General features: G+C 55.7%; 2 protein-coding genes across 2 annotated transcripts in view; one reads left to right on the plus strand and one right to left on the minus strand.

Moving 5' to 3' along the window:
• Positions 1-896, minus strand: part of MAST1 (microtubule associated serine/threonine kinase 1) — a gene marked incomplete at both ends in the record, with an annotated part of 23,189 nt that extends 22,293 nt beyond the window's left edge. Inside the window, one exon of the mRNA XM_082834917.1 lies at positions 814-896. Coding sequence (XP_082691043.1) covers positions 814-896 — 83 coding nt within the window. The remainder of the gene's footprint in view (positions 1-813) is intronic.
• The window catches only part of RTBDN (retbindin), a gene marked incomplete at both ends in the record, with an annotated part of 11,921 nt that extends 880 nt beyond the window's left edge, over positions 1-11,041 (plus strand). Inside the window, 5 exon segments of the mRNA XM_082834947.1 lie at positions 8,697-8,871; positions 9,403-9,469; positions 9,584-9,694; positions 10,232-10,328; positions 10,814-11,041. Of these exon segments, the coding sequence (XP_082691073.1) occupies positions 8,697-8,871; positions 9,403-9,469; positions 9,584-9,694; positions 10,232-10,328; positions 10,814-11,041 (678 nt within the window).
• Between the last annotated feature and the right edge of the window lie 2,047 nt (positions 11,042-13,088).

Raw genomic sequence — 13,088 nt, forward strand, 5'->3', positions numbered from 1 at the left:
CACATGTGTCTGTGTGCATTTCAGATGGCACAATTGTGTGTGTGGATCACCAGGCATGTGACATCTTACTGAGTGTACACTACAGTGTGCCTGTGGGCTTACTTGTCTGTGTGATGCTGCGAGTGTCCTTGTGTGTCTGTGTGTGCCTCTGACCTATGGCCACCATATGGCTGGGTACGCGTGGCGGCTCCCGGGTGTATCTGGGACACTAGGGCTGTTGTGTGTGTATGTGTGTGTGACATCATGTCCTGAGTGACGCTATGTGTCACTATTTTTCGTATGAGGCTGTGTTCTTTGGGGGGCGGTTGTGCTGTGATAAAAGCCCCCCCTTTCATTCTGCCCCTCAGGATCCCAGCTTCCAAAGAGGGACCCTCCAGCCCCTCCATTCTCTTCGCACACACCCCCCTCCCCGGCTCAGTGACTGAGCATATTCGCGCGGCCAGAGCACGCGGCATGGGGGTGGGGGGAGGCCAGGCTGCGGCTATTGTTCTGAGGGTGCTAAGCCCCCCACCCTCCCCTTCTTCCCCTACCCTCACCGGGCTGCCGGAGCCCGCAGCGCCATCAGACAAAGGCGCCTCAATCCCCCACCAGGCGCAGCCCCCTCCCCCCGCGGCGGTCCTTTCTAGCGTGCAGTCCCCCCAGCCTCAGCCCACACTGCCCCCCATTCAGCCCCATCCCTGGCAGGAAGGCGCGAGCGAGCACCTCTGGCGCAGCTGGACCGGGTGCAGCATCCCGGGCCCCGCCCTGCAGCAGCAGCCGGAGGGCGGTTTTGGGGGAAGGGCCAGGTCAGGGTCTGAGGGATCGGGGGTCTACCTCTTGGTGCGACGGAACATACTGCCGCCAGGGAAGGAGGGCATCGAGAAATTGGAAAGCGCGGTCCAGAGAGAGTCAGACATGACCCGGCGGCGGCGACATGGTGGCAGGTGCGGCAGCGGCGGCGGCGCGGGGAGCAAACGCGCGGGGCGGAGGCTGGAGCCGCAGCGGGCAGGGTAGGGCGGGGGAGGGGAAGGCCTGCGGCTGCCGCTAGCCAGGAGGGGGCGCTGCAGTGCACCAGCGCGTCTGGCCCCGCCCGCGCGCCCGCCTGGCGCCCCCACCCGGGCCGGAGAAGGGGCGGCCAGCCCCGCGCGTTTCTCCCCAGGGCTCACCTGCTGCTTTTCCGGGGCAGGGGCAAATCTTTCTGGAAGGCAAAGGAGCAAAAGGATAGAGGTCAGCGGGGACCAGCAGCCACTGCCCAAAAGCCCTGTCAGCCCCCTGGAGGGGTAGAGGTGGGATGGGACAGGTCCTTCATCAGCATGGTCACCTGCGCCCTTGGCCATGAGGTGAGGGCTGGGCTCCTAGGGGAAAAGGGTACCAGGGTGATTCCTCTCCCGACCCCCAGAGGCCAGCAGAGTGCCCCCTATAGGACTCCTGAGCTGGCGTCTCAGTATGTGTTTGTGCAAATGAAAACATCCAGGAGTCGTTATTTGAAAAATATTTCTTGAGCACCTACTGTATGACAGGCCCCGTGCTAGGCACTGGGGACACAGCAGTGAATGAGACAAAAATCCTGCCCTTTGGGGACTAGCATTTAAAGGAAGGAAGCAGACAACCAAGATTAACATAGAAGTGAACGAAATAATTTTAGACAGAAATAAATGTTATGAATAAAATTAAGCAAGGTGATGTGATGGAAAATGGCTAGGAGGGGGACATGATAGTTACAGAGGTCTGCTCTGTGGAGATGATTTTAAGTTTGTTGCTGAAAAATAAAAGTCAGCCCTGGGAGGCTCTGTGGAGAGAGCATTCCGGGTAGAGGGAATTGCAAAGGCCTGGAGGTAGGAATAAACTTGGCATGCTCAAGCATGAAAGGGTGAATGACTGGATGAATGAATGAATGACTCCTCCACACCTCAATGGCTCTACCCCACTCTCAATCAGATTCACAGAGTTGGGGTGGGGATAGTTAAGGTGGCTCAAACTGAGATTTGACATGGGAATCAGGTGATGGCTGGGTGGTCTTTTTCAGTAATGGCAGTGATAATAATTGGTAGGTATTGGGACTTCCCTGGTGGTCCAGTGGTTAAGATTCCGTGCTTCCAATGGAGGGAGCGAAGTTCAATCCCTGGTCACGGAACCCACATGCCACGCGGTGTGGCAACAAAAAAAAAGTTAGGTATTAACTCTGTCCACATCACAAGAAGGTTGCATTCTGTTTGTCAAGCACACAGGAAACCACTACAGGGACCAGAAATTACAGAGGTCTGGATGCTTTTCTGAGAGCACTGGGGAGAAGGGTCATCACCTTCCACCCAGTTCTGTGTCCACAGGCTAAGGTGAATAAAAGGGATTGGGTAGGGCTGCAGGCAGAAAGATTCAGGTTAGGGTTCCAAAAGCCCTTTGGTGGGGACTCCAACAAGGGAGAAATGAGGAGTGTTCTAGGATTTTTCTAGAATCTCTGATAACAGAAAGCCCCGGGTTCAAATCCCAGTTTTGCCACTTATAACCTTGGCAAATGACCTTCCGATAGTCCATTCCTTCTAGAGGATTCTGTCAGATGATGCAGGTGCCTAGCACCTTAGTATGGTGTCTAGCATATAGTAAGTGCTCAATAAATGTTAGGTCATAGGAACAGGAGTTATTGTGGATGGACATGCTGCATGGCAGAAGATGGGCCAGAGGGACCTCACACTCCCATGTACAGAGGACAGATGGATGGTCGGCGTCAAAAGGAACACTGTCCAAATTGGCAGCCCTGCCATCCTGAGCCAGGGGTGACCAGAAATCTATACCAGGTTTTCCCTCTGTCTTTGCAGGATCAGCTTGAATGAGCCGCCCCTTGGACAAGCCTCTTGGACCAGTCGGCCTGCCAGGGCCAGGCGGCTGCAATGGCACAATCAAAATCAAGACCTGGATTTTCCCCGCCACGGAGCCCGGTACTCCAGACTCGGGTACAATGGGCCTAAGAGGGTGAGCCCCAGGGGGACCTTTAAGTGCTACCTAGAAAAGTCCTCGACTCTAGCCCCATCTGCTAGCATCCCTAAACATTTTAGGGTCGAAGAAAGGGGAAAGGTGGAGAGGTAGAGGATTTGGATCCTCGGCGTCCGTGTAAACAGACGCCACTTCCATCCCCAGCTGCAGAGCTGCTCTGCCCAGCGGATTCTGCATCTCTTCGTGATTAACGGATGGCCCTGTGGCCGGGGCATTCGAACTTAGGTTGCTGTACGATCCCAACTGCACACAGGGGACCTTGGGAGCTCCGTGGTTGTGGGACAGCTCCTAAGGGGTTGCACCAGTGTGTGAGAGTGTATTCAGGCTGCGAAGTGGTTAACCCTGCCAGAAGGGAAGAGGTTCGGGCAGGACTTCGGTGGAGTAGCTCCCTCGGCCTAGAAGCCTGGGGAAGGATGGGTGGATGAGTGGGAGGATCCCGGGTTGGGGGCGTGGTCTTGCGCTGGAGAGCTAAGTCCCGCGTGGCACTGAGCCAATAGGAGTCGGCGCCGGCCCAGGGGGCGGGGACACACCCCATGCAGGCTCCGCCCGTTTCAGCCCTTTTCTGGGGACCCGACGGCGCGGACCCAGTCTAACTGCTTCAGCACTTGCTCTGGTTTTGCAGCAGCTCCCTCCCTTTTATCAGAACCCGTTCTCCTAACCCAGCCCAGGGAAAGGAAGGAAATCTGAGGAAGACCTGAAGAGCCCATCTGGGCTCTGGTTAAAACTCAGGTCTGGCTCCAGCATCATCCAGACGCCAGGGAAGTCCTTCCTGCCCTCTGAAATGGCCCCATCCAAAAATGGACAAGGCCCCTGGGTGATGGTTTGAATCCTCTCCTTCTCTTTCCAAGCTCCAGGCTAGGGATGTAGCCTGAGACTGGGCCCATTCTAGGCTTTATATAAACTTCTCCAGACTACCTAGCTCGGGGCTGCTTCAAGGAGGCTCAGAAAGACCAGATGCCAGGCAAACCTTAGGGTGAAGCTTTGACCGATTTCCTCTCTGGGGTTAGTTTGGGGCCAACACCGAACCCCCGTATTAACCCTTAGAAGTGCATGCTACAGACCGAAGAGAACCCTTCTCAGCTTCAGAATCCCCACCCATCTAGGATGTGGGAGTTCCTGACGCCTGGATTTGTCCCCGCCTTCCCCACACTCCACAGCAAACCTCAGTGTCCCACTCCGCGCAGTGGACCCACGTCTCCTGCGCCTGCGCAGCCTAGAGACCAACATCGTCTAAGGCTGCAAGGAGCTAAAAATCGCTCCCGCCCACCCACAAGCTGGGCTGGACTTGAGGATCGCGGAGTGGGGGCGGGGGGGGTAGTGTTGTAGTGGAGCGGGGTGGAATGAAGAGTGAGGAGGGAGGCTGTCTAGATGCCTGTCCAATTAGGGCAGTAGGAAGAATCCTGGTGGCCGAGCAGGTGCGTGGAGGTCGCAGGGGGTCGGCATGCCTCAGGAAGGGACTCCTGGGGTGGTGAGGGGCGAGGCTGCAGCACAAACATGTTTACCACTGCTGCGGCGCCGGCAGCCCCGAGGGGCGCGAGCCCTGGGGCAATAACTTTGTTCTGCGCCCCCTCACCCCCAGCCTGGCTGGGCACCAGGGCAAAGACCTCGATCCCATCCCTCTGACGGGCCGGGAGCCCCTCGGGTTATCCTCGAGGGGAGCGCAAGGCTGCATCCCCCTCTGTCAGATCCCTGGATCCCCGGGCGGCCCCTGAGGGGCGGGGTCCCCAGCGCGGCGGGACGCGCGGCCACCGCGTTCCCCCTAGGTAGAGTCCCGAGGCCATGGGAGAGGGCGCCTGGGCCAACCCTGGCGTAAGTTCTCCCGCCTCCTGCCGGGCCCCGCCCCAGGGCGCCGACCCCTTCCCCTCCACCCGGGGCCAGGGCTGCCGAGTACCTGCAGCCTCCGGCGACGAATCAGGCCCGAATCGTCCATGGCGGCGGCGGCAGAGGCTTCGGCCCCGGGGAGGGAGGTGGGAGGCGGCGGCAGGGGCGGCGGCGGGAGGAGGGAGGCGGGAGGCGGGAGGCGGGAGGGAGTGAGAAGCCGCGGGGACCGCGGCGGCGGCGGCGGCGGCGGCTGGGGGGGGGGAGGGGGCAGGGAGGTGGCGGGGGCGGAGCAAAGTGGGGCGGACCCGGCGTCGTCACTGCGTCTGGGCGCCCGAGCCCGGCCTCGGCCAAGGCTGCCCGCGCTGGGGGCGGGGGGGGGGGGGGGGGGGGTGGGCGGCGGCGGACAAGAGGGGGAAGGAGCCTCCAGATGCCCCCAGGGAAGTCAAGCTACCGAGAGACCCCTGTAGAGACACGCCAGGGGAGAGACATGCCCATGGGTAGACTCCCAACCCAAGAAACACCCCAAAGGAGACATTCTCACTAAGATATATTCCCTATGCAGACAACCTCCTCCCCGCAGTGACCCCCTCAGAGAGACACATTCCCACGGGGAGGTAGTCTCCATAGGGAGGCCCTCTCCAATCAGGAACTCCTCTCACCCTGAAAATCATTTCTAAAACAGATGGTCTCTGAGGGGTGACGCTTCCTATCAAAAGCCCACCCTCCAAAGAGGAGACATTTTCGTAGAGAAAGATCCCCGCAGGTGATATTTCACTTGGGGAGCTTGGTGAGGTTACCCTCAGTGAAAGACCCCACGAAAGCCATATTCTCTATGGGAAATTGTCCCCACCCACGAGACCTCACATCCCAAGGAGATACACTCTTACAGAGTGTGTATTTGCACTGAGGAGACCCGTCCTTACGGGAGAAGCCCCCTCCGAAAATCATTTACATGCTTATACCAACCCGCTTCCCTAGCGATCCCCTCCCTCATCGTCAGGATTAAGAAGCCAGGCCAGGCTGGGCCGTATTTATAGGAACGATTAGCTTGGTGGTTGGGGAGGAGGGCAGCCGAAGCGATTTTCACCACTCCCCCGCAGTGTTCCTGCAGCTGAGGCCAAGCCAACCATGCTTCCCCTAGTTGTAGTGAAAAGCGTCGGAGACCTCCCCACGCCAGTCTTGGCATTGGAGGGCATGGTGGGGTGGGGGCTTCCCAAGGGTCTCAGTCCATAACTGTCCCGAAGACCCTGGAGGGCGCGGTCACTGGGCGGCAGCGACCCCTGCCTGTCAAAGGGGGCTACAGCGAGGTCTAGGTCCCGGTGTTCCCCAGGCGCTTGTCTGCTCATCTCTGCGCCTTTGCCTGAGTTGTCTCGGTCTGTTTCTCTCTGTCTCTGTCAGCATGTTCGTGTTGCCGTCTCGCTGAGTCTGTTCCTCGCACTTCTCTGTCCAAGGCCGGGAAACCGCTCTTGCCGCGCCTTCTCCCGCCGGCTGCCGCGGGAGCTCTCCGTGGTGCTGATTTCTAGCGCTCCAGTCCGTAGTGCTGAAATATGAGCTCAGGTTGGGGGCGGAGGTTAGGGAAGGGGAAGGGTTGTCGGGAGGCACAGCCTAGAGGCTGGACAGATAAGACCCACGAGCACCCTGGACTACCCCAAGATGAACCGGAGGAAGGCTAGGTCCACTGAGTACTGGTTGCTGAAGCTTCCAGGACATCAGTGGGTGTCCTTAGAGGGGCCAGGAGACAGTGCCTCCTGATTAATTTACTCAACAGGTATTGAGCACCTACTGTGTGCAAAGCAGTGTTTTGGATTCTGGGAGTACATCAGTAAAAGAGACAGACAAAAACTCTGCACTAGCCCGAGAAAAGAGGGAGAGAGATTTGTGGTAGTACTCACTGCTCACAAAAACACATATGCAAACTCTACAAGCACAGGCACGCACACACACTGTGCAAATACACACACAAACACGAAAGTACCAAAACATGCTCAACAAACAGACTCGCATATACCCATTCACACACCCTGCAAACACATACTCCACAAAAACACATATTCTGCAAATACACACACATACAAACACATACTCAGCAAACACAAACTCACAAACACATGTAATCATTTGCAAACATGCAGTTAGCACATAGACACAGAGAGTCCTATGCAAACACAGAATACAAACACACACTCAGCAAACACATATTCACATAAACTCACATTCTGGAAACACACGTGCAAACACATACTTAGAAAACACAGACATACACACACTCGGCAATGCAGGCATACACAAACAACACATACAAACACTCAACAACACAAGCACACACTCATCGTCCCCAAACCAAAGGAAGCTCAGCTGCACACAAACTCTTGTCCAAAATACAGACTCATTATCCTCCCAATGCAAAACATGGACACATATACACACACTCACATACCCACTGGAGGGCTGTTTTTCTTTCCTTTTCTATTTTATTTTATTTTAGAGGGCTGTTTTTTCTTACTGGACTCCCCCACTAAACTATCAGCTCTATGAGGGTTGAGATTTTCATGTCTTAGTCACTACACTGCATCCCCAGAATCTGGCACACACTAGGTGCTCAATAAATGTTTGTTGAATGGATTGAGGGAATGTTTGCAGGGACACAAATTCACAGAAACTGCAAAGGGGCGCACACACATACACACACACACATGTCAGATGGAGTCCTACACCCTCTCCACACATGACAACACCTTCTTGTTCACTCATTGTCAACATTCATGGTCAATAACCTTTGTCCAGTGACCTATTCACAATAATTTGCACAACATCTATCCTCATCCTTCATCCCCCTCCCCTTCACTTATTATCTGACTCTTACTCAACTGGACACACTTGGCTCTTGGAACACTTACAGACCTCCTTACCCAGATTTTGAGCACACACACACACCACGCACTAAAGAGAGGCACATAAACATATCGTCACACAACAAACACACATACCCACTCAATACATACACAAACACAAAACACACCCTCATCCCACACACACACACCCTCATCCATCTCCTCACACGTATACAGAGTTTAAGTCACAAGTTCAACATAAAGACAAACACAAGGATATATACACACCAGCCTCAGATCCTCTGGTCTTTGGTCAGCTGGAGCAGAGGGCGGGGCGGTGGGAAATCCCTCCCCTGCATCAAACCACGCCCCTTTCAGCTGTTTCCTGGATTTGACCCTGAGGTGTCTCAGCAGTGCCCTAGACTCCAGTCCGGCTAACAGGTGAGGGGTGGCCGGAGGGGACAGAGAGGGGGAGGGAATTGCCGTGTCTTCACAGATCCCTAGTTCCCCCTGCCCTGGGGCCTTTGGATCCCACTGGCAGAATCCGAGTCCTGCCACAGCCAAGCTTGGGTCCAGAGGTCCAGCCCTGGGTGTCAGCCCCTAAGCTGATTGTGGGCCGAGAGAAGGTGACCATGAAAGGGGCCAGCAGGGATCAAGAGGGAGGGAGGAGACTGGGCAGAAGAGAAGGAAGAATTACTGGACAAGAGGGGGGATTGGAAGATCTGGGGAGGTCCCTTTAGAGGACGGAGGAGGTTCCCTGAGGGCCCATAGGGTGGGAGATCCCACTTTGGGTCGGGGTGGGGGGGAAGGGAACCAACGTCAAACAGGGGTGGGGACACTTGCACCTGAAGGGATGGAGGGGACATGAGTCTGACGGGGGGGGGGCTCCTTGGTCAGAGACAGGCCTTGGTGGCCCCCGGGGATTTGAGGGTCCTTGGCTATTGCTTCCTCATCAGCTGCCCTTTCTCTGCTCTGCCTGGCACTGTCTCCTGGCTGCGTATCAGGACAGTGCCACCCTGAGCTACCAGAAAGGGACAGCTGAACCTCACCCTGTATCCCAGCTGACTCTTATCTCAGGTGGACATGGCCTGCAGGGGTTGCACTCGACCCAGGGACCTGGCCTGGGCCCTGCAACTGACCCTGGCATGGATCCTGCTGGGGGCTTGTGGAGGGAGCCACCCACTCCCAGCTAGATCCCAGAGACACCATAGGCTGGTGACCAATCTGGGCACAAGCCAGCTGCACCTGGCAGGTAAGCATTCCAGACTTTGCCTAAACTCTAACAACCAGAAACCCCAACTCAACCATAACAATGCCAGAATTTCCTTTGGAGGGGGTTTAGGGTGACCGGAGGAGGCACCTGGGTCTAGTGGTGGTTAAACAGCACAAATTGCCTAGGTTCAAATCCCAACTCCGCCACTTCATAGCTGTGTGACCCTGGGCAAATCACTTAACCTCTCTGAGCCTCAGGTGGGCCATTAATAAAGGAGGAGAAATAATAGACCTACCTCATAAGGATGTTGTAAAAGAGTATATGTAAGTAAGAATTTATATCACCACCAGGGTTGTCATAAATGATAAGCTGATTATGATTAGTGATTATTTCTTGAAGCTCCATTTGCATCGCAAGCGAAGTGTCTTTAACTTTTATGTTTGAGAGAACATATATAATTGGGGTCTCCCCGTTCAGAGGAACCCCAAGCCTTGGTTCCCCAACCCTACCTGAGGATCCAAGATGGCAACTCACTGGAGTCCCCTTCTCCATGACACTCTTGTCCCTCAGAGATGAACACACCAGAGGCATCGGACCCTGGGATCGTCTCAGGGAGCTGTGGGGAGCTGAGCCCCGGGTAAGTACAGCAACCTCCAGTGTTTCCTTGTGTTCTTTGCTCCAGCTGTCCCGACCAGGGGACAGAGCCCTTGCGCACCTTGACCTATCTGGGCCTGTCTCTCCCGATGTCCAGGTGTGAATCCTTCCTGGGAAACCTCCAGGTTGCCCTCCGCAGTCGTTTCCACCTGCTGCTATTGGGGGTACGCCAGACACAGCCTCTCTGCTCGGAGCTCTGCGATGCCTGGTAGGAGAGGCGGGGCGTGAGGGGTGTGGTCTATGGCTTGGGCGGGGCCGAACGGGGGATCTGCACCTTGGTCCTCCGGGTGCCTGAAGGGGCGTGGCCTGCGTCCAAAGCCGCCAACGTGTACAGGACGAGGCCTGGTGTTTAGAGGCTAGGTAGAAAGGGACGGGGCCTGTGGAGGACCCGCTGCTAAGATTGGCACTACGGAGGACTGGCCTTCCATGGAGCTGGCTTTTTTTTTTTTTTTAAGGGGAGGGCCTCTTGATTGAAAAGAGAAGCTAAAAGGGTGGGGCTGGCCTGGAATAGATGGTCTGAGGTCGGCAGGTGTGAGGCCTGAAGTGACAGAGCCCTGGTAAGTTTAGAGAATATGGGGCAGGCTGAAATCTGGGGGATGGCTTTTGTAGGAGCGTGGTTCTAAGAGGCGGTGCCTGGATCTGGGGAAGGGACATACCCGGGGCAAAGCCTTGGAGAGCAGGAATCCCACTAGGACGTGGCTGCGGAGTCTTCACCCGCCTTCTTTTCTCCACACACCATCCCCAGGTTTGCCACCTGCGAAAGTGATATCATCTGCAGCCCGACTTGGCTCCCACTCCTAGAAAAGAGGGGCTGCGAGCCTGGCTGCACCACCTATGGGCAGGTGAGCATGGGACAGAGGAAGCCAGGAAGAGACTGATACTTCCCCTCACTATGTCCTGGGTTAGCCCGTCTAGGTCCCAGAGTCCGGACTGGCACTCTCAAGGCCCCCACTCCCATCCTTCCCGCTTCCACAGCCCAATCTCCATAGTAGGATATGCCTGTAGCCTCCCTAAGGCCCACTGAGTCTGGATTTGCCCTCCCCAAAGGACGGTCTCTGCTCTAGGCCCGTCCACAGTCCCCCTGGAAGGCCCAGAAACCCGAGTCTCCTTCTCCAAGGCCCCAGCCTTCATCTGGTTCTCTGCCACCCGAGCCCCCTGGGACCCAGTAAGACCTCGCACTCCCCAAGGCCCCACCCCCACTATGGCCCTGCCCCCAGACTCCCGGGATGACCTAGAGGTGAGAATTTCCTGCCCTAAGATCGCGCCGCTGCCTCCAGGGTAGCTGGACTTCACCAACTCGGACCCAAACTTCACCCCTTCCCGCCAGACTTTTGCTGACGGAGCGGAACTTTGCCGCTCGTTTCTGGGCTACGCGGTACCAGTAGCGGATCCTGGCTCTGGCCACTGCCTCAACATTTCCATCTCGGTGCTGCCGCGTCCCAGACACGCACGGAGGGCCCGGGAAACCACTTTCCGGCGCTCCCGACGCCCTCGCACCTGGATCCTGGACGCTGCAAGCAGCGGAAGTGGCAGTGGAAGTGGCAGCGGCCCCTAGGGGGCGCCTGGCCTTGAATGGAAGATGCATCCCCTCTCCCCACCTCCTGCCCCGCCACTCTAGACACCCAGAGTCCCACCCCTGTCCCTCTCTGCATTCTAGTTTCCAGAGTCCCATCCTTCCTCTCTGGGGCCCCAGAGACTCGCGCCTCTTCAGATTATTTGAGAAATAACCCAATTGTAGTTCATTGTTTTCCTCACCCCCCTGAATAAAGTCGCCAGTTAGAGCACGTGATGTGGCTGCTTCTTGGGGGAAGTAAGTGGAAAGGAGAGTTGCCAGAAAGTGATAGTTGTCTCTCAAATCTTCAGGTCCTAAAGTTAGCCACTGATTCACAGGAGCATGTAAATGAGGGCTTGTCTACACCCTGGAGCATCTGTCACAACTTGGAATATCCAGGTGTCAGAAATGGGGAGGAGGACTTCCTGGTGGCCAGTGGTTAAGAATCCACCTGTCGGGCTTCCCTGGTGGCGCAGTGGTTGAGAGTCCTCCTGCCGATGCAGGGGACACGGGTTCGTGCCCCGTTCCGGGAAGATCCCACATGCCGCGGAGCGGCTGGGCCCGTGAGCCATGGCCGCTGAGCCTGCGCGTCCGGAGCCTGTGCTCCACAACGGGAGAGGCCACAACAGTGAGAGGCCCGCGTACCACAAAAAAAAAAAAAAAAAAAAAAAAGAATCCACCTGTCAATGCAGGGGACCCAGGTTCTATCCCTGGTCCAGGAAGATCCCACATGCAGTGGAGCAACTAAGCCCGTGCACCACAACTACTGAGCCTGCGCGCCTAGAGCCCATGCTCCACAATAAGAGAAGCCACAGCAATGAGAAGCCCGCACACCACAACGAAGAGTAGCCCCTGCTCTCCACAACTAGAGAGAAAGCTCACACGCAGCAACGAAGACCCAACACAGCCAAAAATTAATTTAAAAAAACAAAAACAAAAAGAAAGACACCGCTGGGCCTGTTTAATCAGAGGCGAAGGCCATAAAGGGTTTCTGGAGGTCTGTACAAGTCAGGAAGCTTCTTGGTGGGACTGGTGGCACACAGTGGGAGAGCACACCTCCTCTTCTTGTCAGTCCCTCTTCTGGACCCCTCCCCATTTTTTAAAATTTATTTATTTTTGGCTGCGTTGGGTCTTCGTTGCTGTGCACAGGCTTTCTCTCTATTTGCAGTGAGCGGGGGTTACACTTCGTTGGGGTGCGCAGGCTTCTAATTGCAGTGGCTTCTCTTGTGGAGCACCGGCTCTAGGCGCGTGGGCTCAGTAGTTGTGGCTCACGGGCTCTAGAGCGCAGACTCAGTAGTTGTGGCGCACGGGCTTAGTTGCTCCGCGGCATGTGGGAATCTTCCCAGACCAGGGATCGAACCCGTGTCCCCTGCATTGGCAGGCGGATTCTTAACCACTGTGCCACCAGGTAAGTCCCAAGGGTGTCTTTTTCTTTCCTTCCTCCGCTTCTCCCAAATGTCATTCCTGGACCTAAAGCAAAGAACTTACGCAGATTCAGGATTTGGGTTGTAAACACACTGTAACCAGTGGACCGCCAGGAAAGTCCCATGTAAGCACTACCCTTAATCCTCCTCCTTATCCACAGGCTCTAGGAGAACCAGTTTCCTCACCTGAAAACAGGGGCAATATCCCTTTTAGTTCTATTCAATAGAGCAAGATTGGTGGATGCCTTGTGTGTCCAGGCACTGTGCTAAGATAGATAGATCAGGCCCCTTCCCTGACCTCAGTGACGGTGAAATAGCATAAGAAGCAAAGTGTCCCACTGGGAGAGTAGTAGACAGGCATCTTTCAGATGCCAGAGACAAACTCAGTTCAAAGTGCCTTTAGCCAAGACAGTGATAAGCTTCAGGAATGGCTGTCTCTAGGTTCTTAAATGATGTTACGAATCTATCTGTATATATATATATTTTGGTTGTACTCTGGGACAGGGTCTCCTCACAGTAGCAAAGATGGACCAGCAACTCCATGATTTTATTGATTAAAATGGGCCTATTTCTCTGTAAAACCAGCAAAGTTCCCAGGGCTGGCTCTCATTGATCCAGCCTCCTCA

The sequence above is a fragment of the Leucopleurus acutus genome (assembly GCF_964270905.1).
Source record: "Leucopleurus acutus genome assembly, chromosome: 3".
In the NCBI taxonomy this organism is placed as follows: domain Eukaryota; kingdom Metazoa; phylum Chordata; class Mammalia; order Artiodactyla; family Delphinidae; genus Leucopleurus; species Leucopleurus acutus.